This window comes from Hypanus sabinus, chromosome 5 (assembly GCF_030144855.1).
Source record: "Hypanus sabinus isolate sHypSab1 chromosome 5, sHypSab1.hap1, whole genome shotgun sequence".
NCBI classification, from domain to species: domain Eukaryota; kingdom Metazoa; phylum Chordata; class Chondrichthyes; order Myliobatiformes; family Dasyatidae; genus Hypanus; species Hypanus sabinus.
The window spans coordinates 43,466,720-43,493,026 of record NC_082710.1 but is presented as its reverse complement, the minus strand read 5'-3'; the positions used below and the strand labels follow the sequence as shown (position 1 = coordinate 43,493,026).

The 26,307-nt window shown below is 41.5% G+C and overlaps 2 protein-coding genes across 3 annotated transcripts in view; one reads left to right on the top strand and one right to left on the bottom strand.

Annotated features, from left to right (window-relative positions):
- Positions 1 to 13,048, top strand: part of LOC132394105 (fructose-1,6-bisphosphatase isozyme 2-like) — an 84,962-nt gene extending 71,914 nt beyond the window's left edge. The window contains exons 6-7 of one of the 2 annotated variants that reach the window (XM_059969853.1): positions 2,713 to 2,832; positions 12,680 to 13,048. In XM_059969853.1, the coding sequence (XP_059825836.1) occupies positions 2,713 to 2,832; positions 12,680 to 12,874 (315 nt within the window). In that variant the 3' untranslated portion in view covers positions 12,875 to 13,048. The remainder of the gene's footprint in view (positions 1 to 2,712; positions 2,833 to 12,679) is intronic. The other variant, XM_059969854.1, reaches the window with a different exon arrangement.
- A 7,673-nt stretch (positions 13,049 to 20,721) lies between these two features.
- ctsla (cathepsin La) lies at positions 20,722 to 25,968 on the bottom strand. The gene is made up of 8 exons (XM_059969852.1): positions 25,809 to 25,968; positions 25,079 to 25,202; positions 24,875 to 24,997; positions 24,359 to 24,514; positions 24,051 to 24,275; positions 22,868 to 23,036; positions 21,339 to 21,456; positions 20,722 to 21,253 (listed from the first exon to the last, which is right to left on the bottom strand). Exons 2-8 carry the CDS (start codon positions 25,199 to 25,201, stop codon positions 21,154 to 21,156), a joined length of 1,014 nt encoding a protein of 337 aa, XP_059825835.1. The 5' UTR covers position 25,202; positions 25,809 to 25,968; the 3' UTR covers positions 20,722 to 21,153.
- Positions 25,969 to 26,307: the final 339 nt, after the last annotated feature.

The following is a 26,307-nucleotide window of genomic DNA, read 5'->3' as shown; positions in this document are numbered from 1 at the left end:
GCTTTCAATCCCATTCTCCTGCCTTCTCCTTATTACTTTTAACATCCTTAAGAACCTATTAACCTTTTGCCATAAGTATACCCTGTGACTTAGTCTCCATAGCTGTCAGCGGCAATGAATTCCACAGATAGCTGGTTAAGTAAATTCCTCCTCATCTCTGTTCTAAAGGGGTGTCCCTCTATTCTGAGTCTGAACACGCTGGTCTGACACCCCTACTATAAAACTTTCTTTATTACTTTTCATATTCGATAGGTTTCAAAGAATTCCCTTGGCCATTCTTCAAAACTCCAGCAAGTGCAGGCCAGGAGATATCAAATGTTCCACATACATTAACATCTTCTGGACACTATCCAATGCCAGCAGAACTTTTCTTAGATAAGAGGCCCAAAACTACTCACAGACCAAGTGTGGTCTGGCCAATAATTTATAAAGCCACAGCTTTGCATACTTGCTCTTATATTCTTGTCCTTTCAATATGTTGTGAAATTTGTTGTCTTTGCAGCAGTGTCTAAAAACAATACATAATAATATAATAATAGAGGAAAAGCATGAATTACAGTAAGTATATATATATAATAGTTAAATTAAGTAAGTAGTGCAAAAATTTACAAAAACGTATTAAGGTAGTGTTCATGGTCCAATGTCCATTCAAGAATCAAATGGCAGAGGGGAAGAAGCTGTTCTTGAATTGTGGAGTGTGTGCCTTCAGGCTGCTGTGCCTCCTTCTTGATAGTAGCAATGAGAGGAATGCATATCCTGGGTGATGCCATTTCTCCTTGAAAATATCCTGAGTACTACAATGGCTATTGCCCATGATGGTGCTGACTAAGTTCACAACTTTCTGCAGCTTCTTTTCATCCCGGGTAGTAGCCCCCACCCCCCCACACCAGCCGGTGATGTAGCCTGTTAGAATGCTTTCCACGGTACATCCATAGAGATTTGTGAGTGAGCATTCATCCTTACAAGAACTTGCAGCATCCTCCATGACTTCTGCATGAATATCTTGGGCAATACTTATCTTCCTGCTCTGTTCACCCAGAAAAAGTAACTACTGCCTCTACTTTATGGCTTAATTTCTTTCAGGAAACTCTTGGGCTGCCCAGGTTAACCCCAGGAGCATTACTAAATGCAATAGATTGTGGTACTAGAGCAGATCTCTTCACAAGTTTTGGATTTGCGGTCATATTGCAGAAGAAAAGAGCCACAAAGTATGGTTAATAGCTCCCCAAGTGAAAAGATACTGTTAGTGTTAGATGGTAAGGTCCTACACGTCAACACATGAAGTGATTGATGTACTTAAAGTTGAAGAATTCTCTTCCCTTCACACATCCGCACTCTAGTGATGTCATACAATAACTTATCTTGCAGGAAGACAGTATGGCTAAAATTAAGGGTTTTGGTGAGGTGAGTTATGTTTAGAAGTATGGGGTTTGAGAACATTAAAGTTGGGAAACTACTGTTAGGACTATATGTAAAATCTAATGTCTTCTTGCAAAATGGCTCTGAGATTCCCCTCTTTATGAGAGCTGTGCAAGATGATATTATACTATTATTATCTAGTATGTATAATGATAAACTGTAAATAACTGATTACCATGTGATAAAACTAAACTGTATTGGGCCACTGTGTTGGTGGAAGAGGATTAGGTCTGTGCTTGATGCCAGGATGAACACGAATGAAAAACTTACATAAAGTATAAAAGAAAATACTGCAGGTGCTGGAACTTTGAAATAAAGGCAGAAAATGCTGGAACATTTGGTAGATCGGGCAGCACCTGTAGAAAGAAAACAGAGCCAAACTTTAATGTTTCAGACCCTTTGTCTGCCTGCCCCCAATATTATGACAAAAGATGTCAGACCTGAAACTTTTGCTCTGTTTCACTTTCTATAAATGCTGTCTCACCTGCTGAGCACTTTCAGAATTTTCTGTTTTTACTTTCACAGAGGCATTATGAACACAAATATGACCTCATATCACATAATTGCCATTTTATACCTGCCCTGCTGAGAACATGGGATGTCTTGCAATGCTGTTTGGGGTCCGGCAGTGAGGGAACTGGCAGAGATTCACAATTGCACATGAGTGATCATTCTGGGAAGTTTGGTGGCTGTCACACCAGCAGTCTCTTTGTCCCTCCTTCAAAGTCTTCCATGATGATTCAGGTCACTAAAGGTTCAACAGAGATCACATGACACAGAGGCATTGCAAAACAGTTTGCTTAGTTCCACTGATTAATCGACATCCCCCTGCTTCCTTGTTGGTACAGGTAATTCTGCCTCAGTGCAATTAAAACATTGCTCAGACAGGCAGACAAATAACTCGGAAGTATTGAAAGGGAAGTGAAAAAGTCAAACATCTGTTACCAGCCAGACTGTACATCCCCCTCACCCACCCACCCACTAATGTTCTACACAGGCTGAAATGCATTTAAGAAATTATGCAGATGTTTTGAGTTAATACCAAATCTGAACTGCTGGAAGGGGCTGAAGTTTCACATCCCATTAACACAAGGTTGGCATGTTAGCTTCTTTATAATTGTCTCCAAAACTAAAAAGGTGGGAGAGCGGTTCCGGCAGCAAGCTATTGTTTTTGAGTGAAAAACAGATATATTTAAACTTTATTTATGGAATATTTACATAAAAAATGGAGTGGAGTTTGTACTTCACCATTTTATGGAATTAAATCTATAATATAACTGTATTTTTACGCAGGATGGCTCTGCTCCATACGCTGCAAGGTATGTTGGATCTATGGTGGCAGACGTCCATCGTACCTTGAAGTATGGGGGAATCTTCATGTATCCTGCCAATAAGAAAACTCCAAAAGGAAAGGTAGGTTTCACTCATTCAAAGTGTGTAACCCTGGGTGTCCAGTGTACTTAAAATATAAACACAGCATAAATAAACAAATATGTCTTTTAATTATATTCAGAATTGGGTTTAACATCGCTGGCGTGTCATGAAATTTGTTGTTTTGCATGCAGCACTACATTGCAATATAGAATAATAAAAAGAACTATAAATTACAATAAGATACACACACACACACACACACACACACACACACACACATATATATATAATTAAAATAAATGAGTAGAGCAAAAAGAGAGCAAAAACAAAGTGCAGGTTTCTGTGGTAAAACAGAATATTTGCATCTTCCTGTAGCTCAATTGACAAATGATTTCCAAGGAAAGAAAATGATTATCAATTCTTGGTTCATGTCAAGGAGATGATCAGAGCCAGGGCATTATTACTCTCCAGAGGGCTGTCAGAACCTGGTTGGCATTTCCCTGTTTAGCTAAAGCACTGGGGCCTCTACTAGCCTGAAATCTGCCTACTTGGATCACAACAGGAACCTTCATAATTTCTGCCCAGTGTGATTGCCTGCATTTTATGTACTGTATATTCACCCAGAGAGTCCTGGAAGCAATTAGAACTTTTATTGTCATAATTTGGATGCCTGGCTGGGCTGCCACTTACTGTATCTGCCAGTGGCTACTCTGATTTGTCCAGCTGTGTTTGTGCCCCAGTGAACTATCTCTGAATGTGGTGATGCTTCAGCAGTTAGGTATGGTTGGTGTTATTCTACCCTGCTCCAGTGGTAGTTTCAGCTTTGACAATATATTTTTAATATAAATGAGTTAACCATACCATTGTCAGTTTGCAACCAAATAAGCCAGACAGAACCTTTTTTTCATCAGCTTCTACAGGAAAACACACCTCAAGATGCCAATCACAATAGATAATATTTTTTGCTATTCGACATAAAATTGCTGTTATTGACCAAGTACTGGGCTTTCTTAGATTTGACTATCAAGACCTTAAGACATAGGAGCAGAATTAGGCCATTCAGCCCATGAAGTCTGTTCTGCCATTCCATCATGGCTAACTTATTATCACTCTCAATCTCATTCTCCTGACTTCTCCCCTAACCTTTGACACCCTGACTAATCAGGAACCTATCAACCTCTGCTTTAAATATACTCAATGACCTGGCCTCAACAGTAGTCTGCAGCAGTGAATTCCACAGATTCACCACTCTCTGGCTAAATAAGTTCTTACTCATCTCTGTTCTAAAGGGACATCCTTGTATTCTGAGATTGTGCCTTCTAGGCCTAGACCCACTCAATATAGGATCCCAAGGGATTCCACCCTCATTCTTCTAAACTCCACCGAGTACAGGCCAAGAGCCATCAAACACTTCTCGTACCTTGAGACTTGCAACTGCGTGAATGTCAGAAAAAGGAGAAGTACACAGCCAGTACACCTGTGGCTATTCCCCTCAATAATAAATTTAGAACTTTATTGAAATGAATTCACTTTATTTCTTACATCCTTCACATACATGAGGAGTAAAAATCTTTACGTTACTTCACATTAAATATGCAATGTGTAATCATAGTCATTTATAATAATTTATAATAAATAGAACAGTCAATGTAACATAGAAGTACACTCAAATCAGCATGAGTTAATCAGTCTGATGGCCTGGTGGAAGAAGCTGTCCCAGAGCCTGTTGGTTCTGGCTTTTATGCTGTGGTACCACTTCCCAGATGGTAGCAGCTGGAATAGATAGTGGTTGGGGTAACTTGGGTCCCCAGTGATCCTTCGGGCCCTTTTTACACACCTGTTTTTGTAAACGTCCTGAATCATGGGAGGTTCACAATTGAGGATGTGCTAGGCATTCTGCACCATTCTCTGCAGAATCCTGTGATTAAGGAATTTAGATAGCATTGAGGGGGATGATCTGCCTTGCAGGAGCCACAGGGTCTCTGGCACTGAGTCTGGTGCTGTGGCTCAGAAGAGCAGAGAGGTGAAGAGGACAGCATTGCTTATAGGAGATTCCATAGTCAGAGGAACAGAGACGAGGTTTTGTGGATGTGATAAAGACACCAGATGGTATATTGACTCCCTAGTGCCAGGATCAAGGATGACTCAATTGGATCTATGGCATGCTCAAGGGTAAGGGTGAGCAGCCAGAAATGGTGGACAAGGCAAGGAGGTCCTGAAGAGAAATTTTAGGGAGCTAGGTAGAAAGTTGAGAAATAGGACTTCCAAGGTAGTAATCTCTGGATTGCTGCCTGTGCCACATGCCAGTGTGGGTAGGAATTGGATGATTTGGCAGGTGAATATGTGGCTGATGAACTGGAGGATGGGGGATGGGAACTGGAGTGATAGGGCTGAAGATGAGGTAGTTGGTTTACAAACAGAGGCAACGTGTAGTAATGAGAGCCTGATGATAGGATAAATTTGGAGTCAACAGGATGAGTTGCAACATAAAAGGTGGACAAAATCAAAAAGGGTGAATACAGAACTGAAGGTGTTTTATTTGAATGCATGCAGTATATGGAATAAGGTAGAAAATCTTGTAGCACAGTTACAGATTGGCATGTATGATGAAGGCATCACTGAATCATGGCTGAAAAAAGATTATAGCTGGAAGCTTAATGCCCAAGGATACATTTTGTATCAAAAGAACAAACAGGTAGGCAGAAGGGGTGGCATGGCTCTGTTGGTGAAAAATGAAATCAAAGCATTAGAAAGAGGTGACATGGAGTTGGAAGGTGTTGAATTATTGTAGATAGAGCTAAGGAAATGAAAGGGTATAAAGACCTGTATACAGACCTCCAAACAGTAGTAAGATTGTGGTATTTGTAGACCACAACCTTACTTCTACAAATACTACAGGAGATAAAAAATGCATGCCAAAATGGCAATGTTACAATAGTCATGGGGGATTTCAATATGCAGGTAGATTGGGAAAATCAGGTTTGTGCTGGATTCCAAGAGTGGGGTATTTCTAGATCGCCTATGAGAAGGCTTTTTAGAATAGCTCATGGGTGAACCCACTGGCTATTCTGAATTGGTTGTTGTGAAATGAACTGGAGTTGATTAGAGAGCTTAAGGTAAAAAAGACCCTTAGGGACAAGTGATCATCATATGATCGAATTCACCTCAAAATTGGAAAAGAGGAAGCTAAAGTCAGTACAGTATCAGTAGTACAGTGGAGTAAAGGGAATTACAGTGGCATGAGAGAGGAGTTGGCCTGAACTGATTGGAAAAGAACACTGGCAGGGACGATTGCAGAGCAACAATGGCTGGTACTTCTGGAAGCAATTTGGAAAGTGCAGGATATATACATCGCAAAGGGGAAGAAGTATTATAAAGGCAACATGACACAACCATGGCTAACAAGAGAACTCAAAGTCAACATAAAGCCTAGGAGAGGGCATATGTGGACTCCATTGGTCGTGGTCAACCATGGGTACTGTGCCTGTGTAGTCACCGGGAGTGGCTGCTCCAGGGCACAAGCCAGGGCAGAGTTGATATGGAGATCCGTCTGTTGCCCATGCAGTGGGACCCCCCCCCCCCGTGCCGATGACAGGTCCACAGGAATGACGGAAGTCGATACGGTTTGGTGCCAGCAGCATCGCAGGAGTTGCCGTGCCGGTGCTGGGTACAGCAGTCAGCCGCCTTCGGGACTCCAACTCCAGATTTTTCCTCAGGGTTTACTCCCAAAGCCTTTCCTGTGAGTAGGTATAGCCGCAAGGCAGTGGAGGTTTGAAATCGGAGTTTTCCCTCTCCTAGATGAGCTACCATCCATAGTTAATGAGCCCCATCAGCCCGGAGGGCATATAATAGAGCAAAAAATTAGTAGGAAGTTAGAAGATTGAGAAGCTTTTGAAAGCCAACTGAAGGCAACTAAAAAAGTCATTAAGAAGATAAGGATGGAATGTGGAACTAAGCTAGTCAATAATATTAAAGAAGATACCAAAAGTTTCTTCAGATGAATAAAGTATAAGAAGAGGCAAGAGTGGATATTGGACTGCTGGAAAATGATGCTGGAGAGGTAGTAAATAAGGAATAAGTACTTTTGCATCAGTGCTTACTGTGGAAGACACTAGCAGTATGGTGAAAGTTCCATGTGTCAGGAGTCCTGAAGTATGTGAAGTTACCAACACCAGGGAGAAGATTCTTGGGAAGCTGAAAGGCCTGAGGATAGAGAAGTCAGTTAGACCAGATGGACAACGCCCCGGGGTTCTGAAAGGGGTGGTTCTATTGCAAAGTTTGCAGACAATACGAAGATAGGTGGAGGGGCAGGTAGTTCTGAGGAAGTAGAGAGGCTACAGAAGGAAAAAGGATCTAGTGTTTTCCCAGCATATCTGACGAATAAACTCTTCTCAGACTTCCAGCCAGGTACAGGTATTGATTTTAATCAATGTTTCAATGACAAACACTGGCATCTTCATCAGGGATGATATCTAGGCATGTCTAGTCTGGTGGTGTATAGACCCCTGTTGTCCGTCCCTCCTGATTGACTGGTTCTCACCAGTCAGATTTCTGTTGTCTCACCTTGTTTACAATCAAATTCCAGTCATTTCTTAGAGCGAGATCTTCATCTTTGTTAAAATTCTTATTTTCTAGCCTTATTTCAATGGCTTCCTTCACCAGCCAATCCCAAAAGCCATTAGCAGAACATAGTAGTTTTGTGCCATTGAAGTCAATCCTATGGCTATTGTAGTCAGGAAGGATCTTAAGAAGGGACTTTGGAAAAAGATGCGTGAGAAGGCTTTGGGGAGTAGGATTAAGAAAGTCCCCAAGGCATTCTACAGATGCATGAAGAACAGGAGGATGACTAGGGTGAAGCTAGCATCATTTAGGGATAGAAAAGGAATTTCTGGATTCCTGTGCCTGGAGTTGAAGGAGGGACCTTGCTGAATGTGAGGTCAGTGTAAAACAAACTAAGGTACTTGGTGGGGTGGGTTGAAGTTAAGAAAGAGGTAGAGTTGGAGTTTTAGAAAAACAATTTGTAGATACTGTAAGTCCCCAGATCCAAAGGGCTACACCACAGGTTACTACAGGAAGAGGGGGAAGAGATTGCCAGGGCATTGAAGATGGTCTTTGGATCCTCATTAGCCAGAGGAATCATAGCAGAGGATTGGAAGTTGGCAAATGTTGTATCTTTATTCAAGGGCAATAGGGTAATATTGGGAATTATAGAGCAGCGAATCTTATGTCACCGATGACTATCTAATGGACCGTAGGGACAGCATTTATCAGCATTTGGAGAAGCATAGTCTTATTATGGATAGTCAGCATGATTTTGTGAGGGGCAAGTTGTGTGTCATGAGCCTGATTGAATTCATCAAGGATGTGACAAAGTATATTGATGAAGTTGGAGCAGTGGATGAGGTGTATCTGGACCTCATTCGCTGTTCCAACTTTATCAATGTACTTGGTAAGGTGTTTGACAAGGTTTGACAAGATCCCCCAAGTTAAGTTCATCTATTTTCATCCATAAAGTCATGAGCATGACATCTATGGAAACTGGCATCATAAGTTCACAACTCGCTAGCCCACACAAAGGAGGTAGATGGATTGAATACTGTCTGGATGTTGGTGTTCCACGGTGATCTGTTCAGGGATCTCTACTCTGTGATTTTTATAAATGACTTGGATAAGGAAGTAAAAGGGTAGGTTAGTGAGTTTACTGAAGATACAAGGTTGGCGGTATTGTGGATTGTGTAGAAGGTTGTTGGAGGTTACAATGAGACATTGATAGACTGCAAAGCTGGGCTGAGAAGTGGCAGATGGAGTTCAATCCAGAAAAGTGTGAAATGATACACTTTAGATGATCAAACTTCATGGCAGATTGCAGGATATTTGTAAGATGCATAGCCTGTGGAGGAACAGAGGGACCTTGGGACCAAATCCATATATCCCTCAAAGTTACTGCGCGAGGTGATAGGGTTGTTAAGAAGGTGTATGTGTGCTGACCTTGGGGGTTTGCGTTCAAGAGCCATAAGGTAATATTGCAGTTCTACAAAACTCTGGTTAGACCATACTTGGATTATTGTGTTCGGTTCTAGATGCCTCATTATAGAAAGAATGTGGAAGCTTTAGAGAGGGTGCAGAGAAGATTTACCAAAATGCTGCCTGGATTAGCGAGCATATCTTATGAGAAATGACTTTTCTCTATGGAGCAAGGGAGCATAAGCGGCAACTTGATAGATGTGCATAAAATGATAAGAGGCTTAGATAGAGTGGAGAGCCTCAGGGCGGCAAAGGCTGGTACCAGAGGACATCCTTTTAAGTTGAGTGGAGAAAGATTTCGGACAAGTATTTTTTTACACAAAAATTGATAAGTATCTGAATGCACTGTCAATGGTGGTCGTTGAAGCTGAATAATGATACATTAAGGACATTTAGATGACTCTTAGATAGGCACACGGACGTAAGAAAAATGAAGGGCTAAGTAGGAGGGAAGTGTTAAAAAGTCAACAGAAAATTGTGGGCCAAAGGACCTGTACTGCATTATCAAGTCATGTTTATTGTCATTTAACTATATACAGTGTATGTATTCTATTAAATGAGATGTATTTCCAAACTGTGGTGTTAAGCACTGTAGTTTACATAACACATCATAACTTAAGAAAGTACAGATGAAATCTGCAGATGGATTACACATAAATAAACAAACTGAAGTGCATAAATTAGATATTGTAGGATACAGAACAGATTAACCAGTGGCATTTTGAATGCGAAGCAGCAAGGAGCTCAGAAGCCTAATAACCTGAGGGAAGAATTTGTTTCCCATCCTGACCATTCTTGTTTTTATGCATTGGAGTCCCCTGCCTGATTTTAGAAAGTCAAAGAGGATGCTGGATGGGTGTGTGGGATCCTTAATAATAATAGTGGCCCTGCATACACTGCGCTCCTGATAAATGTCCCGATGGAAGGAAGGGCGACCTCTGTGATCCTCTCAGCCGTTCCCACACTCCTTCATAGGGACTTACAGTCCGATGCTCAGTTGCTCCCATACCTGTCTGAGATGCAACTTGTCATGACACTCTCAATGGTGCTCCTATTAAAAGCAGTTAAGATGGGGGGGGGGGGGGGGGAACCTTATTTGCTTCAATCTCTTTAGGAAGTGGACATGCTGCTATGCCTTCTTAGAACATAGAACGTAGAAATTTACAGCACATTACAGGCCTTTAGTTCCACAATATTGTGCCAACTATGTAACCTACTCTAGAGACTGCCTAGAATTTCACTGGCACATAGTCCTCTATTTTTCTAAGCTCCAGGTACCTCTCTAAGAGGCTCTTAAAAGATCCTATTGTATCTGCTTCCACCACTATCGGCAGTGCATTCCACACACCCACCACTCTCTGCCATCATATTTGATCTACCAAAATGAACCACCTCACACTTATCTGGGTTGAAGTCCATCTGCCACTTCTCAGCCCCATTCTACATCCTATCGGTGTCCCGCTGTAACATTTGACAACACTCCAGACTGTCCACAACACCCCCAATCTTTGTGTCATCAGAAAACTTACCAACTCACCCTTCTACTTCTTCATCCAGGTAATTCATAAAAATCCCAAGTTGGGGGGATGGGGGGTTCCAAAACAGATCCCTGCAGAGCACCGCTGGTCACTGACCCCCATGCAGAAACTACAACCACTCTTTGCCTTCTGTGGGCAAGCCAATTCTGGATCCACATAGCAAGATCTCCTTGGATCCCATGCCTCCTTACTTTCTGAAGGAGCCTAGCATGGGGAACCTTATCGAATGCCTTACTGAAATCCATATACACTACATCCACTGCTCTACCTTCATTAATATGTTTTGTTGCATCCTCATTGAATTCAGTTAGGCATGACCTTCCTTTGACAAAGTCATGCTGACTCTGCTTAATCAGATTATCTCTCTCCAAATACTCATATATCATGTCTCTCAGGATCTTCTCCAACAATTTGCTAACCACTGAAGTCAGACTCACTGGTCTATAATTTCCTGGGTTATCTCTACTCCCTTTCTTGAACAAGGGAACAATATTTGCAACCCTCCAATTCTCCAATACTTCTCCCGTCCCTATTGATGATGCAAAGATCATCACAAGAGGCTTACCAATCTCCTCCCTCATTTCCTACAGTAGCCTGGGGTATATCTCGTTCGGTCCCAGTAATTTATCTAACTTAATACTTTTCAAAAGCTCCAGCATCTTCTCTTTCTTAATGACTATATACTCAAGCATTTCAATCTGCTGTAAGTCATCCCCACAACTGCCAAGGTCTTTTTCCCTGGTGAATACTGAAGCAAAGTATTCATTAAGTACCTCCACAAACTCCTCTGACTCCATGCACGTGTTTCCACTATTGCACCTGATTGGTCCCATTCTCACACGGCTCATCCTCTTGCTCTTCACATACTTGTAGAATGCCTTGGGGTTTTCCTTAATCCTGCTCACCAAGGCCTTCTCATGGCCTCTTCTGGCTCTCCTAATTCTATTCTTAAGCTCCTTCCTGGCAACCTTGTAATTTTATAAAGCTCTAACAGTACCTAGTTTCTTGAACTTTTCGTAAGCTTTTATTTTCTTTTTAACTAGATTTTCTACATATTTTGTACACCATGGTTTTTTTTAACTCTACCATCCTTTCCCTGCCTTAATGGAATGTACCTATGCAGAACTCCATGCAAATGTTCCCTGAACATTTACCACATTTCTGCCGTGCATTTCCCTGAGAACATATGCTCCCAAGTTCCTGCCTAATAGCATCATTTATCCCCCTACCCCAATTAAATGTTTTCCCAAATTGTCTGCTCCTATCCCACTACAGTGAAGGAGATAGAGTTGTGGTCAGTACCTCCAAAATGCTCTCCCACCGAGCAATCTGGCACCTGACCAGGTTCATTCCCAATACCAGATCAAGTACCCTCTCTCCTCTGGTTGGCTTATCTACATATTGTGTCAGGAAACCTTCCTGAACACACCTAACAAACTCCACCTCATCTAAACCCCTTACACTAAGGAGATGTCAATCAATATTTGGAAAGTTAAAAACTTCCACCACAACAAACCTATTATTATTGCACCATTCCAGAATCTGCCCCCTCCCATCTGCTCCTTGATATCCCTGTTACTATTGAGGGGGGGGGGTCTATAAAAAAACACCTAGAATTATTGCCCCATTCTCGTTTCTGACTTCCACTCAAACTGACTCAGTAGACTATCCCTCCATGACTTCCTCCTTTTCTGCAGCTGTGACACTGTCCCTAATTAGCAATGCCGTGCCCCCATCTCTTTTGCCTCCCTCTCTGTTCTTTTTGAAACACCTAAAGCCTAGCACACTCAGTAGCCATTCCTGCTCCTGAGACATCCAAGTCTCTGTAATAGCCACAACGCGTTGATCCACAATATTGTTCATCTGCCTTGTTTATGATACTCCTTGCATTAAAATAGACGTATCTCAAACCACCAGGCTGAGAGCATCTTTGCTCTAACGTCTGCCTATCCTTCCTAACAGACTCTCTACTTGTGCTCCAACCTCCCCATCCTCTGCCTCTTCACCGGTACCCACCCTCCTGCAAATCTAGTTTAAACCCTCCTCGATAGCATAAGCAAACCTCTCTGCCAGGGTATTGGTCCCCCTCGGATTCAAGTGCAATCAGTCCTTTTTGTATAGGTCACACCTGCCCCTGAAGAGGTCCCAATGATCCAAAAAATCTGAATACCTGGCCCCTGATCCAATCTTCCAGCCATGCGTTTATCCTCCACCTCACTCTTGTTCAGGGAGGTAATATTAAGGGACCAGGTGAGGTCATCATGATGTGAACTTTTCTGTTTCATACTGTTCTATGTTTGAAATTAGTTTTTTTTTAACTACAGCTTCGCCTTCTGTATGAGTGCAACCCAATGGCCTTTATCATGGAACAAGCTGGCGGTATAGCTACTACAGGAACCCAGCCAGTACTTGATGTGAAGCCAGAATCTATTCATCAGCGAGTTCCACTCATTATGGGATCACCTGATGATGTTGAGGAATTTCTCTCCTTTGTAAAGAAACACCAAACTACTGCATGAACTGTCAAATCCTATCAGTTACGCATCTTGTAAATCTAACGAAAAGAGCTGGATGCTGCTTAATTAAAGGGAGTTGTATTTAATACAAGAGCATAAAATATCGGCATAAGAAAATTAATTGTTTAAAGAAGAAGAGTGCTTATTACAATATATTGATTTCCTTTTATCAAGTTTGGTATGTTATTTCCTAATCAGTCCTTCCAGGAGAGGTAGCACTTCACAAGTGAATCCACCGGTATCATTTATTTCATCCACTTTTCGCAGTGTGGCCTACTTTACATCATTGAGGCTCAACACAGATTGGGCGATCACTCCGTTAAGCACCTTCACTCCGTCAATTGCAGCAGCCAGATCTCCCGGTGATCAGCCACTTTAATTCCACTTCCCATTCCCACACTGACATGTTTGTCTTCTACTGCCATGTTAAGGGTAAATGCAGAGTGGAGGAGCAACATATCCTGGTAGTCTCCAAGCTGAGAGCATCAACCTCAATTTCCCTAGCTTCCAGTAACCACTTCCCCGTGTAATTCCCTCAAACCCCCGCCCCCCCATTTTGTTTTCCCTTAACCCACTGGTCCCAATATCAGAATCAGATCAGATTCATTTATTTACCTACCACGTGTATACCAAAGCACACAGTGAAACGTGACATTTGTGTTCACAACCAACAACCTAAGGATGTGCTGGGGGTAGCCTGCAAGTGTTGCTTCACGTTTTTTATTTACATATTTTTACATCCAAGGGAGGAAAAATTTTTATGTTGTGTCTCCATTGCAATGAACAAGCAATAAAGAGGGGAAATGTGGGAGGATATTGCCCAGACACTAATATTGTATACATAATTGTTTTGTAAACATATACGTACAGTCAGACATGCAGTCAGATCAATGTGTACTGATAAATCTGACGGCCTGGTGAAAGAGGCTGTCCTGGAGCCTGTAATGATCCTTTGGGCCCTTCTTACCCACCTGTCTCTGTACATGTCCTGAACAGAGGCAAATTCACATCCATAGATGTCCTGGGCTGTCTACACCACTCTCTGCAGAGCCTTGCGATTGAGGGTTGTACAGTTCCTGTACCAGGTGATGACACAGCCAGTCCGTACACTCTCAATGGTGCACGTGTAGAAAGTCCTGAGGATTTGGGGACTCATGCCGATCTTCTTCAGTTGCCTGCGGTGAATGAGGAGCTGTTGTGCTTCTTCTCACCACACAGCCAGTATGTACAGTCTGGATGAGATCCTTGGTGATGTGTATACCGCGGAAATTGAAATTATTCACCCTCTCAACTACAGTCTTATTGACTTCAATAGGGGCTAGCCTGTCTCCATTCCTCCTGTAATCCACGATCAACAGCTTTATTTTTTCAGCATTGAGGAAGAGGTTGTTTTCTTGGCACCACTGTGTCAGGACACTGACTTCTCCTATGTAGGCTGTTTCATCAATGTTGGAAATAAGGCCAATCAAATTTGTGCCATCTGCAAATTTGGTCAGCAGATTGGAGTTGTGCATGGCAACACAGTCATGGGTGTGTATGGAGTAGAGGAGGGAGCTCAGGACACAGCCCTGAGGGAGCTCCTGTGTTGAGGGGCAGAGGTGAGGGTGCCCATCCTTACCACCTGCCAGTGATCTGACAGGAAGTCCAGGATCCAGCTGCACAAGGCGGGCTGCAGGTCAAGGCTCCAAGCTTCTTGTCAACCTTGGGGGGAGTTATGCTGTTGAATGCTGAACTTCAGTCCAAGAACAGCATTCTTAAATAAGCATCTTTCTTCTCCAGGTGAGTGAGAACGGTGTGTAGTGCTGTGACTATTGATCAGTTGTGTTGGAAGACAAATTGTAAAGGCGCCAGTGTGGCATGCTGCAACTGTAGTCCTTGACCAGCCCCTCAAACTATTTCCTTATGATTCAGGTGAGTGCAACAGGATGCCAATTGTTCAGACATGCTACCTTGATTTTCTTTGGTACAAGGACAATGGTGGATGCTTTGAAGCAGGAGGGAACTACACACTGGGAGAGGGAAAGATTAAAAATGCCCGTCAATGCCTGTAAATACACTTTGAGTACTCCACTTGGGATGCCATCTGGCCCCGCTGACTTGCGGCTGTTGACACTTTGGAATGATCTACGCACCTCATTCCAGCACTAATGTGCGTGTTCGCTATGGCAGAGTAACACAAACAACTTCAATGACAACATAACAGCAACAAAACAACGGTAGCAAAATAAACCATTTCCTGCCTCCCACCACTCACTCACATACACAGGCCTCCACAGGTCTTCATCCACAGTGCGTCCTGACCTGGGACTCATCCACGGGGACCACCGGCTATAGACCGTGGAGCCCTCTGGGCTAAAACCTAATCTGACCCCTAACTTCCCATTCTTTTTTCCAAATCATGTCTACGTCACTAAAAAATGTAAGTTCGAGCCATGGCTTCAAAGGATATTGCATCTCAGTGCCATGTTTACTGGAGGAAGTGCCAATACCTCTTCACTTCCCCCTCCTCAAACTTCATGACCTGCCCATCACCCACACCCCTCTCCTTCTGGTTCCCCATCTCCTTCCCTCATTCCATGGTCCACTATCCTCTCCTATCGGATTCTTTCTCTACAGCCCTTTACCTCTTACATCTATCACTTCTCAGATTTTCACATCATGCCCTCCCCCCACCCTCCTGCCTTCCTCCTTTTATTTGATTTACTTATCACCTGCCATTTTATAGTCCTACCCCTCCTCTCATCCATTTATTCTGGTTTTACCCTTTCTTTCCAGTCCTGAAGAAGGGTCTTGATGTGAAACATCGCTGCGAGACCTGCTGAGCTCCACCAGCATATTGTCTGTATCTCACCACGTTCGTTTTCTAAATGTTTCTTGAAATGACTAATATGCCAAACCCTAGAGGCAATTAAAATGAAACAACTGCCAGGTGTTAACCTTCAAAATTATTTTCTATGCAGTCTTAGAAGGTTACAGTGCAGGAAGAGATTGTTTCACCAATGTAAAGAACATGAAAAACAACAGTAGGATTTGGCCTGTCACACCTCCATCTTCTTTGTCACGCAATAAGATCATGGCTGCTCCTATCTAGACCTCAACACCACTTCCCATATCCATTGATTACCTTTTACTTCACATAGCTGTCAATCTCCATCCCCACACCCTTAGGGGGAGAAGCCCAAAGGGTTAACAGCCTCCATGAAGAGAAATTCCTCATTTCCATCTTCAATAAGTAACTTTTTACTCTGAAACTATGTTCTCCAGTTAGATTCTTCACTGGAGGAAGTATTCTCCTCCCAAGTTAAATCTGCTGAGATTCTTAATAAGATCACATTTCAGCCTTCTAAGCTTAACCACTATGATCTGTCCCTGGGAAAATGTCGTAATCCATTAACGTAGGCATTTAGAAATCCTAAGACAATTAGAGACAAATGATCGGAAAGGTGGCCTACAGATTCCTGCTCTCTCCTTCGTTGAATAATGCAGAAAATATGCAGCTTTCTGATTTTTAACTCTTCTAGGACCAAACATTTTGGTAGATTACAAAAAGGCTGCAATCTCTGCAGCTGTTTCCTTTAAGAATTTTTGGATGCAGGCCAGTGGGCCTAATTCGCAGCTAATCTTGTTAACTTGCCTTGTATATTTTCTTCCTTGATAGAGATTGCTTTATGTTTCTTCATCCTTTACAAACTCAGCAATTCTCCATTTCCTTTTATTAATTCTCCAGTATCATCCTCCAAGGGACCAAAGTTTACTTTAGCTACCCTCTTCCTTTCATTATGCCTGTAGAAGCTCTGACATTCTGCCATTTACATCTGCTCATTTTCTACCTCCTCTGTATGCTAATTTCAGTCACTCTTTGCTGGTTTCCAAAGATTTCCAAACTCTGTCATACCATTAATATTTGCAACTCACTGGCTTTTCTTTCTGTTCACTAACTTCTTTACTTAGTCATGGATGAGTCATCCTGCTCATTGAGCCTGTCTCTCAGACTGGAAGATTTATGAAAAATCATCCCACTGTTGATTTATTGCTTTACCCTGAATCTACTTTCCCAGCCCAGTGTGATCAACTCCTCCCTCATACCATTGTCATGGATCTTACTTGAGCTAAAGGCACCCAATTTCAGTCCCAAAATTCCCACCATTGAATTGATTTTAAAATTCAACTTTATTTAAGATCGCCCTCCCTTTAGGAATTTGCCACTGGGGTCATTATTTAATCATGTCCTTTCACGAATATGTCAGCTGAAGATTTAAAATTTCAGCAGTAATACTGATGACCTGTGCTCCAGCTTTAGACACCTCGAGTAAAGCTATTCCAGTAGTTATCGTTACACTTAATGACTTTCTGACCAGACAACTGGCCAGTTATGACCTTTTCACAAACCTAATCTAACTGCTTATCACTCAGTCTATTCTCATCAGCAAAGTGATTGAAGATAATGTAGACAGCACCGAGAAGCTGCTCTCAATCACCTTCTGCATTTTTGTAGGCCCTCCGGATCAAAGGTAACTTTTTACCACATCAGTCTGTTGGAATCTGGTGTAATATGACTAATATGGGAATGGGAAGCTTTCCCACAGGCGGGGCAGGAGGTGGCTGACAGGGCTGGTGAGTGAGGAGCTTGTGAACTAACCCACTGCTCAGGCAGGACTTCTGGTCTTGTGATACTTAGTATCACCCCCAAGTGCTGAATCACCACTTTGAGCAGTTGCAAACCAGATGTTCCGACGTCATTAGGGATGTTGCATTTCTTCCTGAACCTTTTCCTCTGCCTGCCCCATAATCTATTTCACACTGGAGATCAGATTAGAAAACTTGTATCAGGAACCTGTGGTTGGGGATACCTTTGCTGTGGCTTCACCAACTTTGTCAACTGAGAGTAACTGTGTATGTTGGCCTGGCAGAGGATGCCAACATCAGCTTTCCCTTCCTTCCGGTTACTTTGTTGGAATTTGCAGTAAGATGATGCAGTTAAGATGATTAGCTCTACTCCCATGGAAGTGAGACTTCCTACTGGAGTCGATAAAATATTGAAAAATGCTGGGGAGATGGCATAACTTTGTTACATACCTGAGGTTAACAAGTGGAACATTAACCAGTGCAGTGGATATGAATGTAGGTACTGAGCTCATTAATTAGAATACTGGTGTGCAATCACTTCAGTTCTATCTGAGACAAATGACCAGGGAAGAGATGGAGCAGTCAGATGGATGAAATTTACTTTAAAATTCCTTATTTAGAGGACCTCATTTACCCATTTAGTCAGAACCATCTCAGTATACCAGTCGACACAACCCAGAGAGCCAGTACTGACGATCTTACTAAATACATTCATGCTGATCAGCAAGCACTGCATCATCAGCCGTACCCAGTGCCTTGCTAGTCAAGCTTACTGAACCAGCTTGTCCAGTGAAGGGTGACAAAGTGGACAGCTGCTAATTGATAGCTAAAATGGCTATTCTGGTTGTATAGCTTGCAACATGGGGAGAATCTACAGCTTAAGGGTTCAAACAAATGCTTGATTAGTGAAGTTGAATAGCAAGTACAAACTAGTAAGTTTGTTATTAGATAATTGACAGGAATGTGGAGCAGAGTAGCATGAGAGGTTGATTTAAGAACCATTAGTTGTACAAATGATGCAAAATCTCTTATGACAATGTATCAAGGTTCTCAGCACTGACGCATCTAGTTTCTATTTGCAAGTTGTTGGATTATTTTCTGATAAAATATGCCTGTAATGTATACTGGCTGACAGATAACAACTGCATTTGAAGGCACAATATAACTTTTCACTGAAGTACTTACTTTAAAACACATTCACATTTTAGCTAGTGCTACCTATACAAATCAGGCCCAAACCAAAGCAATCAATACTATTTAGATGTAAAACCCAGTACCAATAGGATGAATTTGGTGCATTACTTACATAATGGTACATCAAAATTTTAAGTTATGTGCCATTACATTTGCTATATTATACATTAATATACTTTTCTCCATTAGCGTTAGGATGAGAGATGTAGAACTAAAATGAAGTGTAAAACTTGCAGGCTGCCCTCAGCAAATCTTAGATTCCATAGGTTGTTAACCCAATAACATTTCACTGTATAGAACAATGTACATGTACATTTTACTGTATAGTCCAATTAAGTGTGAAATAATCTTGTGAATTAAAGTCAAACTATACAATTCACACCTTTAGTATGGAAGAATTAAGTTGAGCATAAAATAGCTGAAGGGAAAATACAGAAAAGGAGGAAATAGCATTTCATACATTTGGCAAAAGACAATACATGATGGCTTGGATGACCTAGGCTACTATATTTATGCTTAATAATGTCTTCATTACAAAACAACTTTGGCGGGGGGGGGGGGAAGGGAGATGGGAACTGAGAGTGAAGGGACTCAGAAAAGAATGCATGGTAAAAAAACTGTGCAGTCAGACTGTCAGGAAAGGCAGGCAAATGATAGGATAAAATTGCAGACAGCAGGGCGAGTTTCATTGCATTAGGGATGCAGAATCAAAAAGGGTTGCAAATACAGTATTCAAACTGTTATATCTCAATGGAGAGTGTAAGAAATACAATGGATGATCTTGTTGCACTTTTACAGATTGTCAGGTATGATGTTGTGGCCATCACTGAATCGTGGCTAAGGGATGGTTTTAGTTGGGAGCGGAATGTCCAAGTTTTACCAGAGGGATTGTTAAGTAGGTAGAGGGGATGGCTAGCTCTGCAGGTGAACAATGGCATCATCATTAGAAAGATGAGACATAGGATCAGATGTTGCTAATTCTTGTAGGTTGAGCTAAGAAACAAGGGTAAAAAGACCCTGCTGGCAGTTATATACAGGCCTCCAAACAGTAGCCGAGATGTGGACAACAGTTTGCGATGGGAAAAAGAAAAGGCGTATCAAAAGGGCAATGTTATGATAGTCATGGAAGGCTAATATGCAGACTTTAAAATCTAAAAGACAGATGCAAAGGGACTTGTGAGTCTTGCAGAACATGCTAAAGATCAATTTGCTGGTAGAGTCGGTAGTGAGGAATGCCAATGCAATGTCAGCATTCATTTTATGAGATTTAGCATACAAGAGCAGGGATGAGATGCTGAGGCTTTATAAGGCAGGGGTGAAGGCCTCACCTCGAGTAGTGTGAAGAGTTTTGGACTCCTTATTCAAGAAAATGTATGCTGGCATTGGAGAGGGTTCAGAGAAGGTTCACAAGAATGATTTCAGGAATTAAACAGTTATGACGACTTCTGGGCCTGTACTCACTGGAATTCAGGATGGGGAGGGAATCTCATTGAAACCTTTTGAATATTGAAAAGCATAGAGAGAGATGTGAAAATGATGTTTCCCATAGTGGGGGAAATCTAGGACAAGAGGGCATTCGTTTAGAACAGATACATTTCTTTAGCCAGAGGGTAGCCATGTTGCTCAGTGTATTTAAGGTGGAGATGGATAGGTTCTTGACTGGCCACTGTGTCAAAGATTACAGGGTAAAGGCCAGGTAATGGGGCAGAGGCAATGGAAGAAAAAAGGATCAGCTCTGAGTGAGTGATGGAGCAAGTGGCCTTATTTTACTATGTCTTAAGGTCTGAATTATTCTTAATATGGGTATATAATCAGAAGAGTTCAACATTTGTTGTGCTTGCCTTCTTCCCTACAAACCAGGTAAACAAAAGTCTTGAGACATCAAGAATTACATAAACTCAGTTAAGAGGCCACCTTTAAAGGATAGCAATGTTCTCAAAAGGACAGAACAGCTTCCAGACCCAACTCACATTCAAGGAGCTCCTCATTTGATTAACCATCTGTTAAGAACCACATACAGAAGCTGCAGGTCTTGGAGCAAGAAAACTTTATTTGTGATTACAAATAAAAAAATTGAATAAACATTGTGCATTGCACAGCAATTACACAGTTAGAACCAATCAAGCAGTGCACAATAAGTGGAACAAATTCTTAATATTTGGAAATCAATTGACATCAATTTCCTCATTAAAAAGCTTATTGGAACTACGATTACTTTAAAAAACCAATAATACAAATTGATTAACATATCCAAGGAACTTCAATTTCTTGGTCACTTAACCCAGTGGTAAGATGTAATGTTGATAGTCTATCAAAAAGAAAATCAAAGTATATTCTGGGAAAATAAATTTTAAGGTCTGCTCAAAGTTCTGGACCATATCACTGAGGCAGTCTGCTTTAGCAGTCCAGGTGCAATGACCTAGTTTTTGCACATATTCAAGTTATTTGAACAGTAGTACAATTTATACTAGAGGGTAGCTGGCAGCACTGGCTATTCCACAGTTATTGTTCCTGTCTTTGGCCATCTTTATGTAACCTTCCTCACCCCATTGGGTACTCCAGCTAAAAACACAAATAAAAAATAATCAGAAAAGGCTCAAAAGATTTAACCAATTAGATTGGAAAAGAATTCAGAAATGTTGCATACCTGTTTTTAACAATCCAGTATTTCTTTCCATGAGCATCTTCGTTCTCAAAGCCATATCCTACTACTAATACACCATGGTCCAGACTTGTGGAGCTGCATTCTTCTTCATAGTAAACACCTTTCAACAAAACAAAATGCAAACTTAAACTCGTGCATGTGCACATTAAGAGCTAGACTCAAAGCTCTAAATTCTTTTGATTATTTTGTATACCAAATGCCTTACAGGAGACACAGTCCTGGTAGTGTAGTTATTACCTAATGCTCCAGCTGCCTTGTTTTAAATGCCAACATGCCTTAAAGTGCTATTTGGGTCTGCTTGTTCACTTGGTTTTTCAGTACTTTACACCCAAATCATTCTTATTATTTAGTTAATAAATGGGCTGCTCTTGGACTGGAGAAATTACTCCAATTTTTGTTTTCTAGGCAGTAGCCAGTTTTTAAAATCAGCTTACATACCTGCACAAACTCCCACATCACCCCTCTTACCATGGACTCTTAATATTCTTGCAGCTATCTCAAGTGGCACTTTGTCAAACACCTTTTGAAAATCTGAGTACACTATCAAGCACAATTTACCTTTCATAAAATGGTGTTGATTAGATCTTATTACATTCCCTTTCCTAAATAATTAACTATTTCTTCTGTTTTAGTTAGTTTTCCACCTTCATTCCATTATAGTTGCCCTCATTCCCAATTTACCCTCAAACTGCATCTTGAATTCCGTCAGGTTCTGGCGGCCATCTTCTGTGTATCTCCAACCACAAGTTTAACCCATTACTGCTTCATTATCCATGGGCAAATCTTAAATGCCCTGTTCCTGGATAGGTTTGACAACAATGTTCTAAGCAGCAATCTTGGCAAGTTTCTGCCACAATACTCTTGCCAGTTTTGTTCATGTAATTAAGGCACGAATGAAGACCTCCCATGATAATAACAGTTCCCTTTAAACTTATTCTCCATCCTATTCAGATGCCACATTTTAAGTGGCAATCAACTCTTCCACTATGTATCTCCACCCCCCCAAATTCATGATCACAACTCAAAGAGCCTCTACTTTGAATGCTACGTTACCTTACCTTCTTTGGTCAACAATTCCACCCAAGTGAGTGCTTAATATTCCAGGTTTCATGAATCTTAGAAGATCATACAACCTGCAAATTAAGTACCCTCTAACCTTATTTCCAGTATCGATGGGAACATAAACTTATTAGTGCAGTCAACTTCTCTTTGCAAATACTACATGCATTCCATTAACATTAGTTTTACATAGCAAAAAGCAATGGTTAAACAATCCACTCAATTTGCTGTGTTGCAAAATCTTTGTTTACGTTTTCTGCTCCAGCCTGTCCCACTATCCTTTGGCACTAAAACCAGGCATTCTTGAACCCACAAATATTAACCAGCATGCAACACAATAGAAAGCCTAAATGGAAAGCTAGTATCACCAGTCAGACATGCCAAGCATCTGCACATAAAATTTATGACTTCTTCGAATAGTCTCAGCTTTGAGAAGATCAAAAGATTCTTACCAGAACTATAGAACTGGAATGAACTATGGCCAGCATCAATAGCTACCGAAATTGGTCCAACAGAAGCAACAGCATGCATCAGGGCCCTTTCTTTACCCTCTGGAATATCCACAAAACCAGTATCATTTGCAGAATTGTAAGCTGGATCATAAAGACAGTGATCACCATCCTGACAAAGAAAAATCGAATTAGGAATATTGTCACAATTTGCCATTAAAGAGACAAATTTATTGTGCCCATATGACTTGAAGAACTTTAATGCACCTGTAGATTAATTAGTAAAAACTGGTAGGTTAATTAAAACAAAAATTCTCAAAAATCGTAGGTTAATTAGCTGCAGTCAACTACCCCTTAAGTGTCTGTCAGTGACAAAAATCAAAAGGAGCTGATGGAGACAAAGGAATAAATTTGCAGGTGTTAAGGGAACTAATGGGATTACTTCTCATGGTTAGTACAGACCTAGTGGGCCCCGACAGCCACTTCCTAGGTCATAGTTTGTCCACTGAATGCAAGGAAAAACAGCAAGTGTAGGTAACATGGTACAAAAAAGTCACCATACTTACAAAATACTATGAGGTCACTTGTGCAGACACCAGCTTAAAAATTCCCACCACTACAAAGCAAACTACACTTGTAGTAAAAGGGAAAGGCCCAATGAGGAATGTAAAACATGAGCACTCACACAGAGCCACCAAATTTTCACTCAATCCAACTTTGAAGTGGCAAAAATTAGGCCAGTGTATAAACTGGTTATCTTTTTGTAAATTAAATTGTCTCCGAATTATATTTATTTAAGATATTATAATCTCTCCAGGTTTATGGTTCAAACATATTTGGGAGTTAATACCTTTAAGGCGCATTGTAATAGAGGCAAACAGTTTACAGGCAGCTTGTGTAATGGGTGGGGTGGGGAGGAAAAAGGGGAAAAAAAGAAAGCAAAATGGGAGTGGGAAGTTGCATCACAAATTTCCATTAAATAATAAGGTCACCCAGTTTGTGCCAAGAAGCGAGTTTGAAAAAAGCATCTTTACTTTTCATCCTCCACCACCTCCCAGTTTTATTTGCCATTTTAAAATTATTGATTAGTGTTTTGCAAATTCTCTCTGGGCAAACTTCTGTGACTAGATGTCCCTGACTGGTACTATGAGATACAAAGCTTCAAGACAAGGCATTGTCACCTTACCATGGCAGTATAAGGGTAAGATTCTTCTGAGTCAATTCCACCATTATCTTCCACATACTGGAAAGCTTGATCCATCAGTCCCCCACTACAGCCCTCATTTCCCTCAGGTTTTGAGCAGTCCACAAGATTCTGTTCACTGAGAGAGACGAGCTTGCCAGTTTTTCTAAATTGTTGACCTTCAAGAGCTCCAGTGGCACTAAAAGCCCAACATGAGCCACATTGCCCCTGCGGTGGAAATTGGCAGACATTATTTAACCAATTTAAGCTGCATTGGTAGTACTTATATTGTGATATTGATAAAAACACACCTGGTCTTTAACTGGAGTGACATATCCATGCTCACGCCAATCTATCTTTTTCGGCAACTCTTGAAAATTGGGCTCCAGAAAGAGGGATCCTTGTGTCTTAACATTCCGTTTTGTATGCCTGTATCCATTCATTATCTGTCTAAATTCTTCACTTGTCTGCAAGGGAAAACTTATTTAGTAAAACATAAATATTTTGTTTTAGGACCCAGAGCAGCAACTAGCTTCATAAAAAATTTTTGATACAGAACACCTTTTAGCTAGATAAACAACTAACCCAACCTAATCAACTTCATATCTCGACCCTTACCCCATTAGGTACATAGACATCTGGCAAGAGATGCTGCCTCTGCCATTTTCAAACAATTTTAAACAAAAAGTGCATTTCACTGAAAACAAATGATCTAAAACTTAAATCTTACTTTTTGTAGGAACATGTCCTTGATCTTTTTGATTGAATACAGCAGGGCTTCTTCACAAGTTATTACAATTCTATTAGCAATATATTTATTCATTTACCATGTCTCCAAAGTGGTTCATTGCTAGCTTGAATGAATGAATGCCAAGCGAATGTTCCAAGTTGTGAAGTTCAATTTTTTTAAGGTTCTTTTCCCACACCAATCGCCTCCAGCTTTCTTCATTCTGAAGGGGAAAAAAAACTTCCTCAAAAATCTGTGCATTTCACCTTGAAACATTTCTTCATATAGAAATTAACCACATTACTCGTTCATAGGTCTTCTGATGCCAACTTTTCCACTGTTGCCAGGGCTCCTCCAGTTCAGGGTCCAAGCTTGGGGCTGCAAAGATCCCAGTCAGGCATAATGACAGTATACAGTAAATCTTCATCCTGGGAAATTGGAAAGAACAATTGCTTACATGCCTACAAACTTTGACAAAATATTTTCCTATCCTCTTAACTAAAATATTCGATTAACACTTCAACAATGCAGGCCACTGAAACAACACACTGCCTCGGGGGGGGGGGGGGTTCGAATCAAATTATTTTAAATTGGTTTACAAAAGTTTATGGAACACCACCCAGGTCCACTTACGTGTAACATTAGTCATAAGGAAGACTATTTTCCCGTCTGGTTGTTTGGAGTCAGATCACAAGACTCGAACAGAGAACAGAACTGGCATATGGCAAGTACGCCCGGAAACGTTAGGGGGAAGCACTTCCAGAGAATTTATTTTGGAAAACCGCCCGAAACCCATTCGTCACTGCATCATTCGATGGGGCGAGAAACCAAAAAAGGGATTAAATAAAATTCGTTTAAAAACAAAACCTGGCCTGCATTAAACGTGAGGTTCTCCCCTCGAGGCCACCTCTGGATCAAAACATCTCACAATTCCAGCCTTTTCCCGGAGCTACAATTCCAGCACCCACCCGGTTAAAATACGGGACGAGCAGCGGCAAACGAAGTAAAAGGAAAGCCCAGCGGCAGCGGCTCACCTGCTTCGATGCGAGCACAGCGCAGCCCCACACACACCGGCGATGCCAAGTACCACTCGCTCGGCGGCGGCCGGACCCGATTCCGCTCTCCTTTATTGGCCGTGCCGTCGCAGCCCCGGAGCAGGCTCGGCGCTGATTGGCTCGGCCGCCGGAGCACGTGACCCCCGCGCCGTCACGAGCCGTCCAGTTTCGGGTTGGGCTCTCCGTTCACATGATGCTGAGCCGAGGACTTCGGGGAAGGGAGGGTAGTTGAATGGGGGGCAATTCCACAAGTTACGGTCAAGTGACGCTTACCGTATCTAAGTGTAAGATGAAAATTGATTTTTACCCTCAACCACTTCAACGCGAAAACAATTACTCCAGGAGCCAGACCAGGCGACATCTCAGATCAGTGACTAGAACAGGTATAGCTGTAAAACAGTCTTATGCAAATACTGTTTGCATAAAGTTTGCAGTCTTACGTAAATACTGTAAGGAGCAGTGAAAATGTAATGCAAAA